Source organism: Clinocottus analis, unplaced genomic scaffold, assembly GCF_023055335.1.
Source record: "Clinocottus analis isolate CAN_PGR_092001 unplaced genomic scaffold, fCliAna1.0.p SCAF_10, whole genome shotgun sequence".
In the NCBI taxonomy this organism is placed as follows: Eukaryota; Metazoa; Chordata; class Actinopteri; order Perciformes; family Cottidae; genus Clinocottus; species Clinocottus analis.
This window is the reverse complement of record NW_027175821.1, coordinates 5,312,712-5,335,594: the sequence shown is the minus strand read 5'-3', so window position 1 is coordinate 5,335,594 and position 22,883 is coordinate 5,312,712. Positions and strand designations below refer to the sequence as shown.

General features: G+C 44.0%; 3 protein-coding genes across 3 annotated transcripts; 1 reads left to right on the top strand and 2 right to left on the bottom strand.

Moving 5' to 3' along the window:
• Nucleotides 1-810: 810 nt before the first annotated feature.
• On the bottom strand, nt 811-9,941 carry lonrf4 (LON peptidase N-terminal domain and ring finger 4). Its single transcript, XM_068591606.1, has 12 exons — nt 9,084-9,941; nt 7,381-7,499; nt 6,720-6,842; nt 6,244-6,432; nt 6,016-6,127; nt 5,748-5,823; nt 5,391-5,505; nt 4,128-4,249; nt 3,857-4,015; nt 2,304-2,466; nt 2,049-2,198; nt 811-1,225 (listed from the first exon to the last, which is right to left on the bottom strand). Exons 1-12 carry the CDS (start codon nt 9,379-9,381, stop codon nt 1,076-1,078), a joined length of 1,776 nt encoding a protein of 591 aa, XP_068447707.1. The 5' UTR covers nt 9,382-9,941; the 3' UTR covers nt 811-1,075.
• A 1,133-nt stretch (nt 9,942-11,074) lies between these two features.
• Nucleotides 11,075-13,408, bottom strand: med7 (mediator complex subunit 7). Its single transcript, XM_068589260.1, has 2 exons — nt 13,291-13,408; nt 11,075-12,121 (listed from the first exon to the last, which is right to left on the bottom strand). The coding sequence occupies exon 2, from the start codon at nt 12,110-12,112 to the stop codon at nt 11,351-11,353; it is 762 nt and encodes a 253-aa protein (XP_068445361.1). The 5' UTR covers nt 12,113-12,121; nt 13,291-13,408; the 3' UTR covers nt 11,075-11,350.
• Nucleotides 13,409-16,321: 2,913 nt separating this feature from the next.
• itk (IL2 inducible T cell kinase) lies at nt 16,322-22,005 on the top strand. The gene is made up of 17 exons (XM_068585926.1): nt 16,322-16,459; nt 16,607-16,711; nt 16,838-16,919; nt 17,024-17,149; nt 17,450-17,487; nt 17,970-18,121; nt 18,222-18,287; nt 18,379-18,433; nt 18,879-18,958; nt 19,708-19,850; nt 19,997-20,071; nt 20,304-20,472; nt 20,578-20,794; nt 20,891-20,955; nt 21,073-21,191; nt 21,442-21,599; nt 21,707-22,005. The coding sequence occupies exons 1-17, from the start codon at nt 16,322-16,324 to the stop codon at nt 21,770-21,772; spliced, it is 1,854 nt and encodes a 617-aa protein (XP_068442027.1). The 3' UTR covers nt 21,773-22,005.
• Nucleotides 22,006-22,883: the final 878 nt, after the last annotated feature.

The window sequence follows — 22,883 nt, the reverse complement described above, 5'->3', positions numbered from 1 at the left end:
CACACTTTTCCCCACCAGATGATGACGAACAGCATCCGGAGTGAGACTTCCAGCAGTCACAGCAGCAGCTTACATTCATTTAAAAAAAAAAGAAAGAAGAAGATATTCCAGTTGCTGCCACGGAAACTATAGATTATTATTGCAATATTTAATACTAAATAAGGATCATTTACGTGTATTCAATCGTATAAAATCAGCCATAGTGAATGGCTGCTAAGGCCAATAGATGATCGCAGATCAAATGTGAGTATTACAAATAGTGTGTGCTATTGTTTATTCTCCCTCCAAACTGTGCTATGCTAATGCAGGAGTCTGATTTGACGAGGCAACATATGACAGTGCAGGACTAGCTCGGCTGATGCCGTATGTTCTTCATGTTTAGAATAAATTGAGAAACAACAGTGACACCTGGTGCCTATTTTCAGCAGTATTATTTGAGCTGATTTCGTTGAATAATTTCCCACTTTTGAGCAAAAATAATGAGCATCTTTGGTCAACCCTGTTGTTTTTTAAATGGTGCAGTGAGTCCAGCGTGTATTAAGAAAGACCCCTGGGGGAAATGAAATGTAACGATAACACATGCAAACAGTAAAAACCCGACTCTGTACAACTGCACTGGGTTTCCTCATACAATCACTGACTTTCTGTTATAGACCCTTTTTTTTTACAGCAGATGCCATCAAAAGGTATGCGTGTGCATTTTGTCAACAGAGACGGCGCTCTGCCCCGGCCACTCAGACAAGCTAGCGAGCTTTAAACGCAAGTGGCGAAGAGTAACTTTAGTAAGATGGTCGGCATAAATATAAGCAACGAGCATCCACGGCCGCATTAGGCCGAGAGTCCCCAGTTACCACGGTCACTCATCAAACCGCGACACTGACGACGTCTCTGGCTGCGAGCGATTAAACGTGTCGACTACCCCTGGACTGATTAAAAAACAAAAGTCTTTCGTTGCCAAACTGCGTGCCTGCGTACGCCATCGTTCTTTACAAACTCGGTGTTGGGGACGCATTCATTGGTGTCCCACTGGCTTTCTTTCTGGATGCTGTCACAATATCGCTGAGCCGTTGGGGGTCTAGCTCTGGGAGAAGTACTCCAGGACGAGGCGGAGGTGTCCCAGGCGGTCTTTGAGCGAGGCCAGGGACAGGACAGTGGTTTGGTAGGCCGGGTCCAGCTGGAGGACAGACAGCAGCCACCAGCACCAGGCCGGACCGTTGGACGACGCCTAGAGGACAGTGAACAACGGATGAGAATGGAGACAGCAGCGTCAGGAAAATGCATCAAGTACCCCACCAGGGTTAGATGAAGACGAAGACCTTGACGATATTCACGACTCCCATGTTAACTAGTCTGGACCAAGGGTTACAAAGCACACATTATTTTTGCGTACTGTCTGGCGGCACGATGACACGTGACTCTACGTGGCGAGGAAAATACTGAGTAAAGCTGAGCGGAAGTAACGTTACTTTAAGCTTTTAACTACGTCTCGGTCCGTGTTTATGTGCCGCACCGAGAGCTTCTCTGATCAGATGTGCGTCGTCATAAATATATCAAAAGACACCTTGGGCTCATCGAGGTATTTAGCGATCGGATAACCTGCAGTTTTTCCTCATCACCTCATCATGCACGCTGTAATGTTTTGGATTTCCACAGTCTGTCTTTCTCCGCTCCCAAACCAGCCGATGTTTCCCATTCGTTCAACTGAAACGGCATCCTCGGTGAACGTAGTGTCTGTTTTTATTGTTGTCAATGTAATGGGGCTCTGAGTGCAGTGTTATTAGAAAACGGTTGTTGCTATTGAAAGACAGATTTACATATTTTTTTTCATTCCATGCTGAAATGAATAGATGAGTGGCGCGGAGGTAAAAGGGAATAACAACAAGAAAATAATGGCAGACACCGGTTTGTATGAATGCTTAGTATGATTTGAAGTAAATCCATGCTTAATAGCCACCAAATGCTACGCTGGTTAGCAAGGAAACATTATTATTTCAGAGGTTCCTCAATTCAAGCTATTGTAAAAACCAGACTTGTGCTGAAGCCCCAACCTGAATGTTTTCCTCCTTGTCCGGCATGGTGCCGTACTGCCTGTCGATCTGCTCGCGAATGCGGTTGCCAAGGCGCTGGTACCAGTCCTGGGCCTGCTGGTACACGCTGTCATGGAGATGCTCCAAAAGCTCCAACTCGCTACCGTCAACCTGGAGGGGAGAGGATGCAGAGACGAGTCAGGAGATGGGGGAAGTCCGGGGTTGCGATACGCTCCTTGAAAAGTGGCTGTGGTTAGTGACCTCTGCGACCCTGACCTTGAGGTCCTCCAGGTACTCGATGTCGGCGGTGTGGTAGCCGTCTCGCTGACTTCTCCTGAGCACTTTGAATCTGCTGCGACCCACTGCGTCTACAAAGGACCGGCCATCAGGCAGCAGCTCCAGACTGTGGATTTCCAACAAGCACCCGTAGTCTGCAAACCTGAGGCAAAACCGTGGAAGTCTTGAAAAGTTAATTTGACTTGTGCCGCGTTAGTCAAAACCAAAATCAGGCGCAAAGACATTCAAACAGAATCCGGATCATTTCAAGCCAAACGTGTATTCAAACATATTATATTCTGTGCCTTTTTAGGGACATCTAGCTTATGAAAGAATACAAGTATATGCATGTTGTGTCTCATTGTTTGGAAAACTTGTATACAAAAACATTTTATAAATGCAGTTTCTCAAACTCTGATGGAACGACAGGGATTCTTCTGCTTGCAAATCACTAAGGTAATTAATCTCCTCGACACGAAACAATGACGACATTTACAAGTGGGATAAACAGGGATTGTTGGGGTTGGAGCATTCTTTAGACATCGATAGCGCACACTGGTTCTCAATACGTTTTTTTGGTTAACGGCACTCTACGACACGCGGCCGCGTTCCCATCAAACGCCGGGGACAATGGCGTCGACGTGCGATTCACTGGCCCCCCCCCTGGACGCAACATGTAATATTTACATTTATTGAAATGGGCACAGCTTCACGTAAACGGGATATTAGTAGAATGATCATGTTCATTAGCCATGTAAACAGCTTATTAGGATAGAGTGTCTTTTGGGGAGTCAAGGCAAAGACCAGAAGATTTGGTGTATGTAAACGTAGTCGATGAAGCAGAGAGCTGCATGGACTTTAAAAAGTGTTGAGAAGTACTTTTTCACCTACACTGTCCGAATGAAATACCTTCTCCTGGCATAAGCTCAGCAAAGTGTCCTGACGCTGCAATTTATGTCAAAGAGAAAAATAATCTCACAAGAACTACCGAAACAATTTTTCAAGGAGGGGGGGTGGAGGGGGGGGGGCACAACTGCAATGTTTGAAACGAGGCAGATTTGACCAAAGGTTCATAAACTTGCAGCAACAAAATGATTTTATTTTGCATAGAATTTATATATCAGCTAAGATAACCGGATTTGTTTCAGTAATTGTGCCTGAAAGGCTCGGAGCAAATGCTCTGGTGAAACTAGCTAGATAGCAGATCTCATACCAGATTGGTGACCATGCAGCTATTTGCCACCCACTCAGGGTCACTTGTCACTGGTTTAAACTTTGCCCAATGTGCTGTCTGATAGTGTTCGCCTCGCTGACAATCCCAGCAGGTTACAGCTCGCCTGCTGCAAGCTTCCCAATGAGGCAAACGTCAAACACGGGCTCTCTACCCGACAGTCTGGTCAAAATAACTGCAATCGCCTGTGTGTACGGGGCCTTGACCTCTTTTTGATGCAGCTAGCTTCTCATTATCAACCCAAATCCACATTCCTAATCAAATAGGTTGCTATGGATAGCTAAAACAAAACAACAACAAATAATAATAATACATTAAATACCCCTTGCCATGCTCATAGCAGCACATGCCAAACTTTCTGGTGCCAGTCTCCATGCAGCGTCGCATCATCAGTCGATAGCGAGGCTCGAAGATGTGCAGGGGGCACGGCACTCCGGGGTAGGCCACCGTGCAGACAAATATAGGGATGTCCGTTGTTAGGCTACAAAAGGAGGAGACGGGAAAATAAACACGGGATAGAACTGTGAGGACAAGGCGCCAACTAAGTTGCGAGAATGAATCACAAGTGGAGAGCGTGTGAGGTGGGCGCCTACTTGGACAGTTCAGCCATCTCAGCATCATGGACCTGTTTCCTCTCCGCCAACGGCGAGGGGAAAAGACGGGTCATGATGTCCTGGAGCAGAAGTGTGGGGTTGTACTTCCTGTTTTTAAAGTACTGGGAAGAGAACAGTGGAATCGAATCAGCCATGAAGTAACATGATGATGCGTGCGAGCAGGCTGGGAGGGGTACTTGTATTCAAAAGTGTATTCCAATATACTATTATGACATGTTAAAAATGTAAAGGACCGTCAACCTAATCAGTGTCACAATATTAAAGTGACATAACTCGATCACTTCCTGTTACTTTTGGATGGCCTCAATACCGAATATGCAAATAAAGACAAGAGACATGAGAAATGCTGAAATGTCTTCATTATTATGAAGGTGAAGTAGAAAAGGGGGGAACAGCCTCACAGGAGCAGCAGCACCCGGACGAATGAAATCAACCTCGATGCAAATGTCCCGCTGAGTTCTGTATTGTGTTTGCTGGACCAGAAATTTGAGGCGGTTCGCTCATTTTCTGACAAACAGTCATTTCACGCTGGAGTTCCTCTGGACAAAGAGAATAAACTTAAAGAACCGAAAAGGTGGGCTTCTCTATTATGGCTGGAGATAACTGGGATGTGATGTTGCTCCACTTTATTGCTTCACATACTCTATAAAAAGGACAAATTTCCACTCTGTGAAAGCATTTTTCTGTTTTTTTACTAGCGTGAGCCACTTTTCCACGTGCATGACGACTTCCTCACTGAACAGAACATTAGTTACCTTTTTTTGGATCCTTGGAGTCCAATTTTTTTAATTTTTTTATGATCCTTTATTAATCCCACAGTGGGGAAAGTGTTCTCTGCATTTCACCCATCCTGAGTAAGGAGCAGTGGGCTGCTGTGAAGCACCCGGGGGGGGCGACTTCAGAGTCTTGCTCAAAAACCTTGCCAAAAAAAAATGCACACTCAGAAAAGTATACATTGTGTAGTTGTAAAACTCATTTCTCAACAAGAAATAGTTCTATATTAATTGAGTATTTCATGTGAACGTGGTTCAGCGGTGTATGCCAGAAGGTGAATGCCACAGGTAAAACATAGCAAGGCGGAAACGGGAAGTTCTCTCGGCCTGCACCTTCATGTGAATTTAGTTATTGCCACGATGCCGAGGCGAACACACAGCATTGCCGCTTTCGAAGCGGAGACGTCCACGTGCTAGAAACTGGCCACCCGTGGACTTTAAGACGTGCCGTGTGAAAGCGTTTGGTCACCTCTTGTAGTGGCTGTTTGCAGAGCGGACAGCGGAGGTTGTGGTCCAGACTCCTCTCGATGCAGTTTTTGCAGAAGGTGTGACCGCAGGGCGTCGTGACGGGCTCGAAAAACAACCTTCGGACGGCAGACAAAAAGGCGCACGTTAACACAGCCCGGCTCCAGGAAGGAGGATGATGCTGCTGCTGCTATTTCCACAGCAGCTGTGAGTCAGGTGAGTGTGTGCTGTAAGTAAGCGCCTATAAAAGACATGAACCAGCCACAGAGGGGAATGGGATCAACCTGATGCGACACCAGAGCTGACGAGGTGCAGACAGCAATGCATTGTGGACTAGAGCCAATGCTCAGAGGACACCGACCTGATGCAGAGAGGGCACTCGAAGTCGGACACGGTGAGGACGCCCAGAGTCTTGTCTCTGCTGTGACCGCTTTCACCTGAGAGAGAGAGAGCGAGAGAGAGAGAGAGAGACTTTCAAGCGTCATCATGATTTCTTCATAACTCGTAATTATTATGCAGTTTCAAACCATCTGGCTAAGCCGTCTTTGGAGGCGAAGATGATTCACGATGAACGAGGACGGTTTATGGCGAGTGTGTGTCTGCGTGTGCACCGGCGTGCGTGTGCGTACCCCCGGCGTGTCCATAGTCCCTCCTCATCATCATCTCCTCGTCCTCCTCAGCAGCGGGGAGGAAGGAAACAGCTTGGCAGAGGCTGAGGCAGCACTCGGTACCCGTGTCGTGCTTCATCATCGAGCCCACAAGACACACAGTTTTGTCAGTTTTCGGTTTACTGTTGCATTGAGACGCCTAACGCTCTACTCAAAACACGAGAGTGTCACGGGGGGGGGGGGGCTCACCTGGTGTGCTTCTCGCCCCTCTTTTCCCTCTCCGTCGTCCCCACGTGGATGTTTGAGGCCCTCGGGGTGAGTTGGCCCCTGAGAGCCACTGAGGCTTGTAATGGGGCCAGGACCTTTCAAGTACTCAGACACCACTTGCAAGATGCACGACTCCTCGTTGGGCACTTCCATGCCCTCCGCCTCCAGAATCTGCCATTTGGATTTTATAATAGGATAGAAATGAGTCACATAAAAGGTATCGTGATGAATGTGCTTGTTTTCACCCAGAGCTGTGAACTGAAAACAAGTGATAAAAAGCTGTTGCTGGCCATTTTGGAAAAACGTTTCAGTTACATTTGCATGTAAATATTGGATACACTTTGCATGTTAAATGCAAAAACCCCGGTACTGGTCAAGTCTGGTCAGTTTGCGGTTAAAACAACAACAACTTTTGCATGAAATCTATCAATCCATGCAAACAGCAGCCTCAAACACACCTTCTTGATCTGGCTCTTTGCGGGGACAAAGTCAGCTTGAAGTTTGAGGCACCGCTGGAACTGGACGAGGGCGTCTGTGTGCTGACCCATTTCCAGCAGCACACTCCCTTTACGAAAGAAGCCCTGCACAAACAGAAAGAATAGCGAGCCGTCAGCACACCGCTGCAGAGGACATAACACTTCCACGCAGTGTCATCAATCTCAATTGTCGGAATCGTGATAAGCAGTACGATAACGCTTATCCTATTTCTTTCCCTTCATTTTGCATCGGGAAATGTGATGCGGCATTTGGAAGTAACAGAACCGAAAGAAACAATATAAATGGTTTTATCCAGCGGGGTTTTTTTTTCCTGCACTTACACGGAGCCACCCACGGACTAAAGGACATTACGAAATAAGCAGCGGTTTGCATAACTTTGGAAATGACATAACACCAATAAAAGTGGTGAAAAATTCTCTCACGGCCCCAGCTTTGCGTGCTGAGACTCGGTGTGTGCCGTCACTCGCGTGCTACGAGACCAGCCGATGGAGGATGGAGGGCAGTGAGGGTCAAATTCAGCAGGGGACTGCGGCACGGGGAGGGGGCCGAAGCGAGAAACGGCACCGATGACGGACGACTCCCACGGACCGGTCTGAGTGGCACACTGTCGATGTCTCTCACCTCGGTCCAGTTAGGACGAAGGCAGCAGAGGTTGTCGAGGTCCGTCAGAGCGTCAGAGAATCGCATCAGGCCCCAGTTAGCTTCGGCGCGACACAGCTTCAAACTTTGATCGTTTGGGACTACGAAAAAGAAAATAGAAGGTGGGAGAGAGAGTCAGAAAAAGAGAAAGGGAGGAGAGAACATGGCAGCAGCTATTTGCAGAGCTGTGGCTTTAATATTGTAATACTATTAACACACCTTTAAAAAAACATGTAACAACCTGCAGCCTGCTTACTGTGGTTCTGCTCACATTGAAACGTGACAGAGATCCCAAACACAGGGCATGACCGATCTGCATTGAATACGCTTTCTTTGCCATGTGCATCATACCATTTAATTCATAAAAGTACAATTTATAATCAGCTTTCTATCACAATTACATTAGCATTTGCACAACACCTAAAACAAGGTCACATGAAAGAAGCATCCGGTTAGAATTGTATACAGAACAGTTCAAACTCCCAAAGTCAAGACTAAATTGTCACATAAATGTTGTATGCGCACAATCACTTCCTGTTTCTGTTAATGTTTAACTGCGCTTATGTGTCGGGCACAACTAATAGTTCAATACACCTGCGACACCGACGTGCACGAGGTTCAGAGAGCCACTATTACTTAACTGGCCTTAATGACTTAACAATGCCCACGTTATGAGACAAGGACAGAGTCAAGTGACAAGCTCAAAACATTTGATGTCAAAAAAAAAAAAAGGAAAAGAGATGTAAACAAAGCTGCCCGGTGGGTGGTTAGACCAGTATAAAGAGAACTGAAGCCAAGGGAAGCAGCCATATTTAATGGGGTTGGCAGACGCAGGTAATTCAACAGTGTGCTGATTTACTGTCGCAGAACACACTCCCACGATCCCCAACACACCCACTGATCAGATCAACTCATCCGGGGCAGGAGTCCTCACGGCTGCATGGACAAAAACAAGGTCAACTGCACATATGCAGAGGGTTCAGTGCAGAGGATCAGGTAAGGTATTAGAGGAGCTCTGTTTGCAAGGGGGTGTTTCTAAGAACCCTGTGAAAACATTACACCACCTCCTCCTCCTTCTTCTTCTTCTCCTCGTATACTCCATTTACAACCCTGGTTTGACAGCAGAGGGGTGTGTCCAGAAAAGACTGCTCGGAAATCAGGAATTGGGCAGCTGTTGTGGCTGCTGTTACTGCTTCTTACACCGTGTGTGACTGACATAAACAGAGGGGAAAGGGGAAGGGGAAGGGGCCAATGCAGGCTGACTGGCCTCAGGGGGGTCTTTCTTGTGCAACTCACGGCATTAGTTTAAATGTGTTGTCTGTGTTTCCTGATAGATTCACAGAGAAAACACTGGAGACAGTTTACTGACCCAGTTACGTGTTCTGTCACTTCACCTCCTGCACCTCACTGCTGCGCACACTGCCACTGTGTTCAATGTAGAGGGCAGATTGGGACGCAGCACCAGTCCCCATCATCACTGGGCCAGTGCCAAAACTGTTGAGCAGTGCGTAAAAGTGGGACACCGAACTATCTGCCCCCTTTATATGAAGGCGTGACCTTTCGGCAATTGTTCATCCCAGCCTAGACCGGTAGCATCCCCCGTGGCACCCGAATTCACTCTAAAACAAACACATGTGACGCGAGGGCTGTCGCTGTGGTGATGTCATGGACGTGTGTCCTCTTACCCGAGTGCAGCCCGTCGGTCGCGATGCGTAAAGCTTCCGCGAACTCGCCGGCTTTGAGCTTTTCCCGTAAGTGGCACTTGGTCTTCGTCTCGTCGGGGCAGCACTTCTCGACGACGCTGATGAGCAGGACGTTGTTCTTCATGCCCTTCACCTCCCTTTGTTTTAGCCTTTCCTTGCACGACGGGCACTTGGACGGCAGGTAGCCCTCCGCGCATCTCCGGCAAAACGTGTGGCCGCACGACATGGTCACCGGCTCGCACATCAGGAACAGACAGAGCGGGCACTCCAGCAGATCCATGGTGGATGGGTTATGTCACCCGGCGTGGGGGGGTGGGGGGGGGAGGAAATAAATAAATAAAACGTCCCACGGGGAGAGAGAGAAAGTGTTGCTTTTCGTTGTCGTCAAAGCAATGCGGACGGAGAGGCTCGTCTGTGCATTTAAATAACACGCTGACAGCTCGACATGTGTCCCTTTTTTTTTTTTTTTTATCACATCTGCTCGGATCCGACCTGGTTCTGTCCAGCTGGGCTAACACATGTGAGCGACTATCCTCACCTCACACATTCCCTCTGCAGATTCAAAGCGGACCCATTGATGCTGTCCATTTCCAAGCCTGTAACTTCGTCTTCGGGTTGGGGACCTCACGTCTTTCCCCTTTTCGAGCACGTTGAACGAGACAAAAACTCAGCGTCCAATATAGTGCGCCGCTTTCCTCGCCGCTCCGAACTCCGCAAACGCAACGCGAACCACACCGGGATATGTCCCCATCAGCGCTCTTTTCTTATTCAAGTAGACGTGTTTAACCTCCCGTTCCGACGTATCCACTGCCACAAAGGTGGGTTACTGTGTAACACCATTACATTACATAAATAAAAGATCACGTGGCGCAGCAGCGCGCAGCCCCATTGGCTGCCGGGATGGTTTTCCGCCCTGTTGTGAAAGCCAAGGATGCCGAGTTTCGTAACATAATTTCTGCGACAAAAGTTCGAGTTTTTTTTTAATAATTTGTATTAGATAAAATGAAAACATCTAATGGGTTGGATGGACTCGCAAGTCAGGTGACTGGAGTGATAATATTCAAACTCAAAGGGTACTGAATATGGCAATTACGCTGTCGTGGAAAAAGGGAATCCCAGCTGAGGATAATAACAGACGGGGCGGGGAGAGACAAGATCTTTGCACAGACCTCGTTTTCACTTCGATATCTGCGCAATAAAGACACGCGTAAACATGTCAGGAGGAAGCAAAAAAAAACGTCTTTGAGGAGGGGCAAACTGCATCTGCCGTTTTTCTTTTCTATATGCTGCAGAGCAGATCCGTGTATGAGACCTCTGTGCGTCTGTTACACAAGTCAGTGTGTCAGGTGGAGCCTGTCTCATGGAAGTAATTTCGGTCAACGGTGGAGCCCCCGGCCGGCCAAACACAGGCACTTCTTAAGATTCATATTATTATAGCCTGTGGGCTCAGAGGGGCCACAGACATCATCCTGACACCTGTGCAACCTCGTGGTTATAAGAACACATACTTGTTATAGAACCAAGAGTCATAAATGTGCTGTAAGCAGTTTCTCCAATCACACATTCCTCACTAGACAATTTTGTCGTTTTTCAACCCTGAAACGTTATTCATGTTGACTGTGCTAAAAGAGGACTAGAAACTTGGCATACACATCGTCCCGTTTACGGAATTATTGTACACAAACCAGTGATCAACATTCAAATGTACTGTGTTGCATTCAGGAAATTAGGACTATTCTAAGGAAATGCATGCTGAGTAGAGTTGATAACATTGAACAAGTGCTGCTAGTAGAAGAAACTGTGAGACAAACAAGGCAACACAATACTGTTTATATTACCAAAAGTAAAGTGAGGAAGGAGTGGGTCTATACATACTGGCCTTTCCATGAGCTCTCTCTCACTAGATAGTGTGCAACAGGTCTTAAACTATTTGTGAACAGGATGGAATGTCAACACTAATGAATGAAATTGCATTTCTACTGGAATCAGAAATGTGTTTATTGGTTTTATTACAAAAACAGAAAGTTGCCACCCCAGTTGGTCTGTGTAATATTTACATTCTTCAAATATCTTCACAGGGACCATTCATATCTACAAAATGGCTTCTGAATAAAACGCCATCAAACTCCAGATAGGATTTCAGGCCCAGTGAAAACACAAATGTTTTCATACTTACTCTATGTACACAGCATACAAAAAAAAAAGTTTAGGCGTACAAAAAAAAGAAACACGACTACTACACAGATAACTTAAGCAATTTCATCAATTATATTGCACATGGCAGCATCCTTGTCCAACATGTTGCCCTTCTTTGAAGTAGGGATGCTCTTGTCCTGGTGACCTGCTGCCATACAGCTGGCACCTGCCTCCTCTACATCCATTGGTTCTGTTTTCAGTCTGGGGGTTGGTCCAGATGAACCAATGCTAGCTCCTGCTGACACGCTCCTTGCCACATCACCAGCACTATCTGGACCCTCAATCTGTGGCAAGTCATCAGGTAAGGAGGCAAGGCACCCCTGGATCATCTCCACCACCCTCTCCAGATGTTTCTGGAACCTCTCAGCTGTCTCCAGCCTCTGCCTCTTCTGCACCTCCATCATCACTCTCAATGTCTCCCTGGCTTGATGTGGCCGGTACTCATTTATCAGGTGGTGCATATGTACAAACAGAAGCTTCAAGTCCTCCAGTTTTTCCTCACGCTTTATACTGCCAGGGCTCTTGATAAGGATGTCCAGCAGGTCCAGAAAGTTAACAAGAATGGACATGTTGAGCTTCTTAAGTTCCCGTTTGTGGTCAAACTGCATAGGATGAAGCCTCTCAATACCTTGACTCTCCAGCGGCCGGATGATGAGTTCATCACACTGGAACTGGTTGCCAAACATCATGTAGCTGTCTCTGATGGGTGGAGGCGGCTTAGGAGCCAGTCCCTTGCGGATGTTTTCATCTGTGTACTCTTTGATGTACTGCATCGGTGGAGGAGGCAGGGCACTAACCTGCTGTGGTTCACCCATGATGCTGACCTGAAACAGAAATAAAAATGTGATATCAGTTGGTTTTCTTTAACAAGCAACACATTTTTCCCTTTAAAACAAAATAAATAACTTGCATCTTGTACAGTTGTGAGGTTAAATACCACTTTAGGTTTTCTCTATACAATTTTAAGTAGAACAAAAAGATTATACAAGCAAAAAATATATTATACAAGAGCACCAAAGTTGTGTAACACTCCAGGGAGGGTTCATGCACATTTTGACCAATGGATTTCTATGACTTTTCCATGACTTTAAACACAACTTCCATGAACAAACATTGTGAAATCTCAGTGTAAACATAAAAATGATGATATGTAATATTTAAACTAACAAAGACGATTCCAAAGCATACAGTATACCTTAAATGACACAAATGAATGACACAATAGTATGATTAAATAAAATAAACATTTATATAGATGTCTGTATGTATGCCTGCTGATATTTTGAGCATCTTTCTTTTAAAAGCATATTATTTCAAACTCAGTGCACTCAGTATTGAAAACGACATCAAAGCAATATTATGTTAAGTACGCTTAACTTTTATTAGTGCCTAGCCAAATAGTTCGACGTTTATATTGGCTACGACTGAAATATGACGAGCAGTTCAATTTATGAGTTTTGTTTGTTAAATATCAATCTGCAAACTAGCATATGAATCTGTCGCAAAATCATAAAGATTAGTTGTATTATACAAACATAAGTTATATATATATAGTCAGTTTTCCACCTTTGGAACTTGAAACGTTGTGCATTTGCCGTTAAACGAGGCAACGTAAGGCCGCTTCTACTCGCAGAGCTTCCTTATAAAAAAGTATGCGAGAACTAAATTTGCATGCTAGTTGTCAGACCGGGGGACGCTAACGTGATGGGCGAGCGATGCTACATTAGTGCCCAATTGTCCGAACAATTATTGATCAGCACGTGCTATCAATGACTAGCTAAAACGATATGCACGTTGTCGAGTGTGTGTCTCAGTCTATAACTAGCGTTACATGTAACGTTAGGTGTAAGCAGAGTCACTGGGGGTTAAAGAACAATGTAGCTAAGCTAACTAGCTTGCTAACCTCGACTACCTAGCTTGGTTACGTCGTGAACATTACCACAAGCTAAGCGAATAAAGAAGAAAACAACACAGCGAGGATTATTATACACACCTCTTGAAATGCCTCCTTAGTTGCTGAATGCAGACTTTCGATATAAAATGTCACAGAGACATCTAAGCTAATGCCTAGTTTAGCTAGCTCCTTCCATTCACTGACATCAACGCTCGTCTCTGCCCCAATCTCATTGGCTGAACTATACACGTGATGACATTTGGGTCGTGCGGATTGGCCTGTACCTGGAGGACGTACTGAACGTAGGCGTAACATTTGGAAGCGTGACAAACGCAGAGCCGACTGAACATATTTTTTTGTTTATATTAACAAGATTGTTTTGTCGTGTTGAAAGCGTAATTCTCCGATGCAGGGTTAAAAGGAAGTCTTCTTTTGACCTGGCATCATTTGTAGCTTCCTCATTATAAAAATGATGTTGTTGCCAAAACGGACTTTGTATGAATAATAACCTGAAATAATATTACTGTCATTGATTATGTTGACAAGACTGCTGCTACTATTAATAATAATAATAATAATAATAATAATAATAATAATAATAATAATAATAACAATCATTATTATTATTATTATAGATTATTTGAACACTTTTCAAGCAAGGAGCCCAAAATGATTTACAGAGTTAAAAAACTTACAGTTTTTTTTCGATCGCTAAACGACAGTAGGCACAACTGGAGTCACATGTGCAAAACTCTAACTACAGTCTGCACTACCAACAGTCACCTGAGCTAAACAGTTCACATCACCTGCAAAACTCATTCCAAGCAACACAACTCTTAACACATGGCTCAAAACACGCTCAGTGCAGCCAAACACTATGCACAACCCTCACTGAGATAACACACACTGTCACTCAGAACACACTGAGAGGAAAAACAGGAGCATCAAACACCAATACAGAAAATACAAACTGTTCATCTTTACAGTTTGAACAATTTCAGTGACTTCATACAAAATAATATTTTCTTCAAAGAAAAGAGTGACATTCTTTCACATGATTTATTCTTCTTTTTTTTTAGAATGTAACAATTCTTTAAGGTAAATGAAAATTAGCAGTTTGCTTCAATAGTCTGTAGTAATTTACGGAATTACAGTAATGAGAAAAAAAGGTAGAAACTAAAAGTACATAGTGTAATTCAAACAAATAATTGTGGGGCTAATCCTGCGTCTCTCTAGCATCAGGCCACATGTTTTCATCAACATCCCATCTAACACACACACACACATATATATATATATATATATATATATATATATATATATATATATATATATATGTGTGTGTGTGTGTGTGTGTGTGTGTGTGTGTGTGTGTGTGTGTGTGTGTGTGTGTGAGTGTGTTTACTAACAAGTCTAAAACAAGACACCTGCTTAGCCTTTCAGCTGAAATTGCAATCACCAGTGTTTGAAAGGCACAAGGCTGAAATCTATTCTGTTTTGAATGTGTGGTTCACAGTTTTGACAGCAGTGTGTTAGCATTTGAACAAAGTGCTATAAATCCACAGTGTTGTGCAGGTTGTGGTTAAAGTCATGGTGTGTAGAGTTTTGAAAACTGTGTTCAAGCAATGAAAAACAAACTAGAGTTTGGTCCACATGAACTGCTGCTGTGCAGACTGTAGTTAGAGTTTTGCACATGTGACTCCAGTTGTGCCCACTGTCGTTTAGCAATCGAAAAAAACTGTAAATACAATGGCAGAACACATCCATCATCAGTTGCTTGAGATATACAGTTGCAACACAATACATCAGGTTTAAAAAGCTACAGAAATTAGCAATGTCAATTAAAATGTACAATAACAAACTGAAAATGTATTAGATGTTAAGAAAGTCATGAAGTCAGTTGTAAAGTCAGTCATATACAGCCTCAAACAATATAACTAAAATGTAAGTATAATTGAGCAAATATATGTGATAAATACTTTTACCCCTACTAAATGTTTATATGTTTTTGGTTTTATCCTTAACCCAGATTTAGTTGCATTTTTTAATTTTCTACATTCTCTTTTTCTATTCTTTTTTACAAAACAATGCCGAACCATTAAACATTGATTTCCACCATTAAGATTCATTAAGATTCAATATGTTTTACTGTCATATGCACAGATAACAGACAGTTATTCTATACAATGAAAAGCTTATGTTGCTGGGTCCTCTCACAGTTCAGTGATGTGTGTGTGAGTTGTTCACCAGCCTGATGGCCTGCGGGTTGAAACTGTTCGTCGGTCTCGTGGTTCTGGACTTCAGACTCCTGTAGAGTCCAACTCAACGCAGGGGTGACAATTTTCCTGGTGGTGGTGCTATGTGTCCTGAGGCTGAACAGTTTCAGTTTTGAAACCTCACTCACTCAGAATCTGTCTCTATTTGTCTGCGATTACCGTAAAGAGAAGAAGAAAAAAAAAAGGCAAAAACTGAAACCATCTCACAAGTGCTGCATGAAATCATAGACAGACATGAGGACAGTGAGGCTTCATCAAAGAAATAGAGCAAATCATACCAAACAACATTATATAACACAAAAGTAGTCTCTCAAAATCTCTGTCAGTAAATGTGGAAATTACCTCGCTTTGCCCAAAACGTCAGTTTGAATACATAGCAGGTGATCTTGTTTTCATGTCAGTTTAAAGTTGACAAGAGGTGTTGTTTATATATTGAGTTTTAGTTCACGCTCTCAATATTTTGTTAAATTAACAGTTTTGCCAGGGTGCAATACAAGCTGCATACTTTGAGTGGAAAATGATCGAAAATGTAGAGATTAAGTAATCCTACTGCTGAACACACTGGCTTATTGCAACATAGCTAGACAATACAAGTGAGTGCTTGTATGGTGTGGGTGTGTGTGTGTGTGTGTACTTGTGTGTTTGTATGTGAGAGTGTAAGGACAACCCACTGGATGCCGTAAGGATGTGGTTTACCGAGTGCAACAACTTTATGCCGGAAGCTCTACGGCTTCTGTCAAGTTATCATCCACACTTGTTTTTTTTTTTCTCCCGTCGACTGCGTGGTCCTCAGTCTCTCTCTCCGAAAGCCATACGCCGCCAGTGTGTTTCTTAGCGTAACCATAGCTGTCACCATGTTCCCCAGGGTGATTTTGAAGGGAACTCTGATCAAAAAATCTCAACAAAAGAAGAGAACATCCCCATGCAATTACAAGGAGAGGTTTTTTGTATTGGACACCCAAGACCTGAAGTACTCTGAACACCGCCCGGGAGTAAGTATGCACTTATTATACTATGGTGTGATTTGAAATGATGCAACCTGTAGGGTGAGTCTATACACCTGGCCTCAAAGGAAACAACTATTGAATCACAGCCGCAGTGTGCACAGCAGACATTAAGTCTAGAATGTGCTCTTTCAGAGAAAGCCCTTGCTGAAAGGTTGCATCGAGCTGTCCAGAATCCAATGTGTGGAGAGTGTGTTCAGCGAACTTCCAATACCATGCAACTATAAGTACCCTTTCCAGGTGAGGTTATGCACAACAGTGAAAGATGGTGTTTCATACAGTACGTTTAGGGTTTATTCAGTGCGTCATATTAGTGGGACATGGACAAAATCAAAAGTATTTTCTCAAATGCAAATGTCTCGACAGGTTTTTCACAGCAACTACTACCTCTACATTTTCGCCCCAGACAACGATTGCCGTCAGAGATGGGTCAGAGCTCTGAAAGAGGGTGAGCAATTTAAACACGGCATCACACACAATGACTGAGAACCCTGCTTTGTAAATTCATAAGCTTGATATTTCAAACTATATTATTTATTATGTGTAATGTAGAGACAAAGCGTAACAGTTTGGTGGCTAAATACCATCCAAACTTCTGGATGGATGGGAAATGGAGATGTTGCCAACAAGCAGCGAAACTGGCGGCAGGTTGTCAAGCGTATGACCCCATGGGTTGTGGTATGTATTATTTAGTCTCTTTGTCTATATATATATATATATATATATATATATATATATATATATATATATATATATATATTTGTGTGAGATCATTCATAAGCACATGAAAAATATCTCATGTAAATGACGTAAATTAACGTGATTTTTCAACATGTGCTTGAGGCAAATCTTTACCTGTATTTGACAGTGTCAATGGATATTAACTCAGAAATCGACAAAATCCAGTGTGAAACTGCAGTTTTGTACTTTTTCCTTGGAACAAAACCATTCACTAATTGCGTGTTTCTCATTCCACAGCTTCTAAAAAGCCACTTCCCCAACTCCCTGCTCCAGAGGTACACCTTTCAAAAGCGTACATTACGTGCTGTTGAAATATTATCGTGTTTGTCAACACCATTCAAATTGCAGCGTGTAGACAACAATAACTTTTAATTTTTCTACTGCTTGTACGGTATGCACCTTTGGTCCGGGTACACATGATCTCACGGCTCGGTTTGCGGTCTTGCTTTGCTTGTATCGCATTTGCTCGGGCCTCCTAGAGCTGATGCATTTAAGTGTGTTGTAAAACATCATATCATGCTCATTGCTCAATCTAATATGACCCAAATAGCATTGCGATTTAGTTTGTTACGGTTAAGTAAATTTCTTCGGGTTGTTTTTGTCTTGCCCTGCCTTTTCTCTCATTGTGAAGCATTTTGTGTTACACACAGACTATATTGCTGAAACAGAAGGATTTGATGGAATTCATATGGGAGAATAATATCCCATATAGATTTGAGATCATAAGTTGCAAGTTTCTTCTCGCTTTCTCTGCCAGATGGGACTGCATGACGCAGAAGAGGGTACGGTCATCGCTCTGCAGGACTACACGCCGCTCAAAGACGATAACCTGCCCCTTCAGAAAGATCAGGAGTACACCCTGATCAACAGCTGCCACCGCGACTGGTGGGCCGTACGGGATGACAAGGGGTAAGACACCAAGATCCCCGGCTTCCTCACAACTGACACTGAAAATAAGGATGGTTATGAGTGTGCTATTAATGAATACTTTTCCCTGACCCTCCATCAGAAACACAGGTTTTGTTCCCAGTACGTACGTTACGGAAAAATCTGGTAACAACTTTCAGAGATTTAAGTGAGTTGCAATTTCTTTATTGTCAATATTTGCAAAATCCAGTCGGTGTTTATACAATTAACTCACGTGTGGTGAATCTGTCTTCCCACAGATGGTACAACAAAAACATAACCAGAGGGGGGGCAGAGGATTTGTTAATGAAACAGGTAAAAACTATGTCAGTGTTTTGGGATCCGGAGATTATTTCATCAACAAACATGTTAAAAAATAATCATTCCGACGGCAATTAGCAGGATGTTGCCCCCGTGCGACGCAGTGTGCTTTTGCTGTGACTGTGCCACCTACAGTTGTCTTGCATTTGCAAAACGAATGCAAATGCACCTGCGCAACACCAATGTGAGATGACATGGAAGACGAAAAGATGTCTCACAACCACAGTGTTTCCTCCAATGTTGAATTTCCTGCTGAGAAGCGTTTTGCTCAATTTTGCAAGCGGGAGTTAGTACAGCTATCCATCATCTATTACTGAAAATAAATGCTTAGACAACCCTGGTATCAGCTGCTTATCTAACCAACAATATATTTTTTTAAAAAACACGTTGAACATTACACATGTTGTTTTTTATCGTAATAATATTATTCTACTTATAGGGAAAAGAAGGCGCGTTCATGATGCGTGACTCGAGACAGGCCGGAGTCTACACAGTGTCAGTCTTCACCAAAGCACCGGGGTAATTATACTTTCTTCTTTTGTATTTAGTCGATTTAATGACATATCATTTGTAGATTATATGGTGCTGAACATGGAGGGAACTTCGAGTTGAGCCGCCACTCCTTCGCATCAAAAGTAGTCGGCTGAGGTGGTTCGAGGCATCTAATTTGAATGCCTCCTGGACGCCTCCCATAAGAGGTTTTCCAGGCACGTCCAACTGGTAGAAGGCCCCCGGGGAAGACCCAGAACACGGGATTATATCTCCCGGCTGGCCTGGGAACGCCTCAGGGTGCCCCAGAATGAGCTGGAAAAGTGTTGCGGGTGAGAGGGAACCCCTGGGTCGGCCTGCCGGGCCTGCTGCCACCGCGACCCCAACCCGCATAAGCGGATGAAAATGGATGCATGGTGCTAAACATGACATACATCTGATTTTTTTGATGACAGTTGTTTAGTTAGTTGTTACCAGGGTTCATTTAACAACAGCCTTGTATACACATTCTCTCACATTCAGGCACACATTGATACACTTATGTCCCCACCCTACCCTCCTAATTTAAAAACGGCATCAACATTGGTCAAACTGCCTGAACCCGATTGCTCCAGGAGAACTAGGTCGACACGCCTGGTGTTTCGAAAGAACGTTACCTGAAATCAATGGCGTTCTTCTCATCTTGTATACTGCTGATTGTTATTTACTGCACACTCAAAACGCCCCCTTTGCTAACCTGTGTGATTCATTGCATAAAAGCGTCTCTTGGCTACTTTCAGGTCTAACGGGGAGAAGAATCCAAGAGTGAAACATTACCAAATTAGACAGGCGGAAACTGGTGAGGCCAGGTTCTACCTGGCAGAGAAGTACCTGTTCAGCACCATTCCTGAGCTTATCCATTATCATCAACACAATGCTGCCGGTAAGTTTGCTGGCTCACGGCATGCCACAGTATGAACGCAAGTAAAGATGGTTGCCAAAAAGAAGTTCAGCGGAATAAACAGCTTATCACTGTCACAACGGGTTATCATTATTTATGTTAATATTGATGTGTTATCTGTGCGGCAGGACTGATAACTCGTTTGCGTCACCCGGTATCTCAAGATGGAGGCAGCTCTCAGGACATCGCTGATCCCTTGAAAGGTTAGAGGATGTGCTGTTGCATAAATGGGTCAGCTTGTTGAACGACAGCTGAAAACAATCATGAACGTCTGATTTATTCTGACCTCTAGTGGTTCTCGAGGAGGTTTAATCACCCAGGGCGCAATTATCTGACTGTGTGGTGTGCAACAAACTTGGAACTTGATTGTAATTAATTCAAGTCATGTTATCCTTATTTCTCCACACAAGTTTGTAAGTGTTTGCTGCTCAACAGATCAGTGGGAAGTGGATCCCGGGGAGCTGATCTTGGGTCGAGAGTTAGGCAGGGGCCAGTTTGGACTCGTGCTGGAAGGGAGGTGGAGGGACAAGAAGGTGGCAGTGAAGACGATGAGAGAAGAGGGCATGTCAGACGAGGAGTTTAAAGAAGAGGCGAGGGTCATGATGTAAGTGCAGTTCATGAAGTCTCCCTCCCATTGGTCAGGCAGAATGAGCCGCTGTGCTTATGTGTGTGTGTGTGTGTGTGTGTGTGTCTGCTCGTGTTTGGACAGGAGGCTGTCCCATAGTAAGCTGGTTCAGCTCTACGGCGTGCGCACCCAGTGTTCCCCCATGTGGCTGGTGTTTGAGTTCATGGACAACGGCTGTCTGTCAGACTACCTGCGAGCCAGGAAGGGCCACTTGTCTCAGGACACGATGTTGGAGATGTGTCTGGATGTCAGTGAGGGGATGGCTTACCTGGAGACCTCCAACTTCATCCACAGAGATCTGGTAAAACCAACGGATCAGAATGTTTTGCGGTACGCTTCATGGAGCTCCATTCGGTTAACATAGTTAATCCTTCCTCTGTTACTCGTTCTTCTGCAGGCGGCCAGGAACTGTCTAGTTTCAAAGGACAATGAGGTGAAGATATCTGACTTCGGCATGACCAGGTATGCTCCTTCCTGAATCTCTGTAATTTCCGCCATGTTGAGTGGAGCCTTTGAACCGCGATATTTATTATGCTTACAGCCCCAAATCAGCTGTGTAATGATGTCTCAATACCGTAGATTTGTGCTTGATGATCAGTACACAAGCTCCCAGTGCTCCAAGTTCCCCATCAAGTGGTCGGCCCCTGAGGTCATCAGGTACTACAAGTTCAGCAGCAAGTCCGACGTCTGGTCATTCGGTGTGTTCATCCTGTCTGTCTCTTTGCCTTTCACTTATTTTGTGTGTTTGAGTGTCCGACTTGTTGTCTTTGGAGTCATACAACGTCCCTCCTTTGACTTTTTTGAACGATTGATATATATTTGTCTTGTCATAATCATTCAAAATATCGTAGCGTAGAAGAGCTTACACTGAACGACCACAAACATGCAAATGAAATGAAAAACCACAGGTGTGTTTATTCTATAACAATTTGGAATCTCCCTGCTCAGGTGTGCTCATGTGGGAGGTGTATAACGAAGGCCGTCTTCCTTACGAGAACCACTCTAATATTGAAGTTGTGGAGTCCCTGACCAAAGGCCTGCGGCTCTTGAAGCCACGCTTGGCCCCAGACGCCATCCACATGCTCATGGAGTGGTGCTGGAAGGAGGTGGGCACAAGAAAGGAACTGCTGACATAAAAACTAAAACGCACACACACACGTACGCAGCATGTGGAAAACACTTTTCAATAACGCTTTTGTTTTCACGTTCTCAGAAACCAGAAGATCGTCCGTCCTTTGCCCTCCTCCTGCATGAGCTGGCCTCCCTCTCAGACCCTTGAAGATACGATTTTGCGGTTGAAAACTACGAAAACAGCTTATTTATTTTATTTATTACGATATTACCAAGTGCCTGTCAAATGTCAGGTACACTGTTTTGGGTGAGATGATTATAAAACACAATTCTTTGGTTTTGCACTTTATCGGTTTTATATTCCTTTTCACACAAGCTACTGCTGCTTACTGCTCGTTTATCTGAAGATGTCAAATATTCTCCACGTGTTAAACAGGTGAGGTGGTCTATGTGTTAAGCCATTGATAATTAAATAGATCAAGTGTCATGAAATGTTCTACATGCTTTTGTCTTTTTTCACCGCACACATTCTCTGCATATTTTCAGCAGTACAATATTGAAAGTCTTCAAACCACCGCACAACACAACCCTCTACTGTGCTATTGGAGGTCAGTCGCCCTCTGTCAGTCTACCGAGCCGGGCGTTCTGCTCTGCAGGTGTCGTGGCCACAGATGGAACCACAGGCCACCCTACCATCTCTGGCCCAGAAAGATATCGACAGAAGGTGGATCTTAATATCCACGACAAGAGAAACACATATGTTGAAGAAAATGTCCCTGATCATGCACATCTAAAAGACTGTTGCATGTAGAACCGATGTCAATGCGGAGCCAGCTGTGGAGGAACAGAAAAAGACACAGCACATGGGTTATGGACACAGATGTATGATAGGAATATTGACTTACAGGCATTGGATGAGCACCTTAAGTTCATCCATGCAGCCAATAATAAACCAACCTGCCAGTCATCTAGCCAGCCATTGAACCAACAGACATCTTAATAATGGTAATAATTGTATATGTGGGTTAGTCTATAGGCCTACAGCGCATTTAAAATATACATAGAAGATACTTATACATCCCCTCGGGTGAATTTTGTTACAGCGTTCTGCATAATACATGTAGTTTTTACACATTTTTATTACACATGATCAAATTGTGATTTCTTCTTTTATAGAGATATAAGCACAAGCTAAATCCACTTATAACTGTAAGAGTTATACAATAAGCAGAAGTGCAATATAATCACAATGACATCTCGCCACCAGGGGTCTGACTCTTTCGTTTTGTCCATTATCATCATCACATGTCTCTGCATTC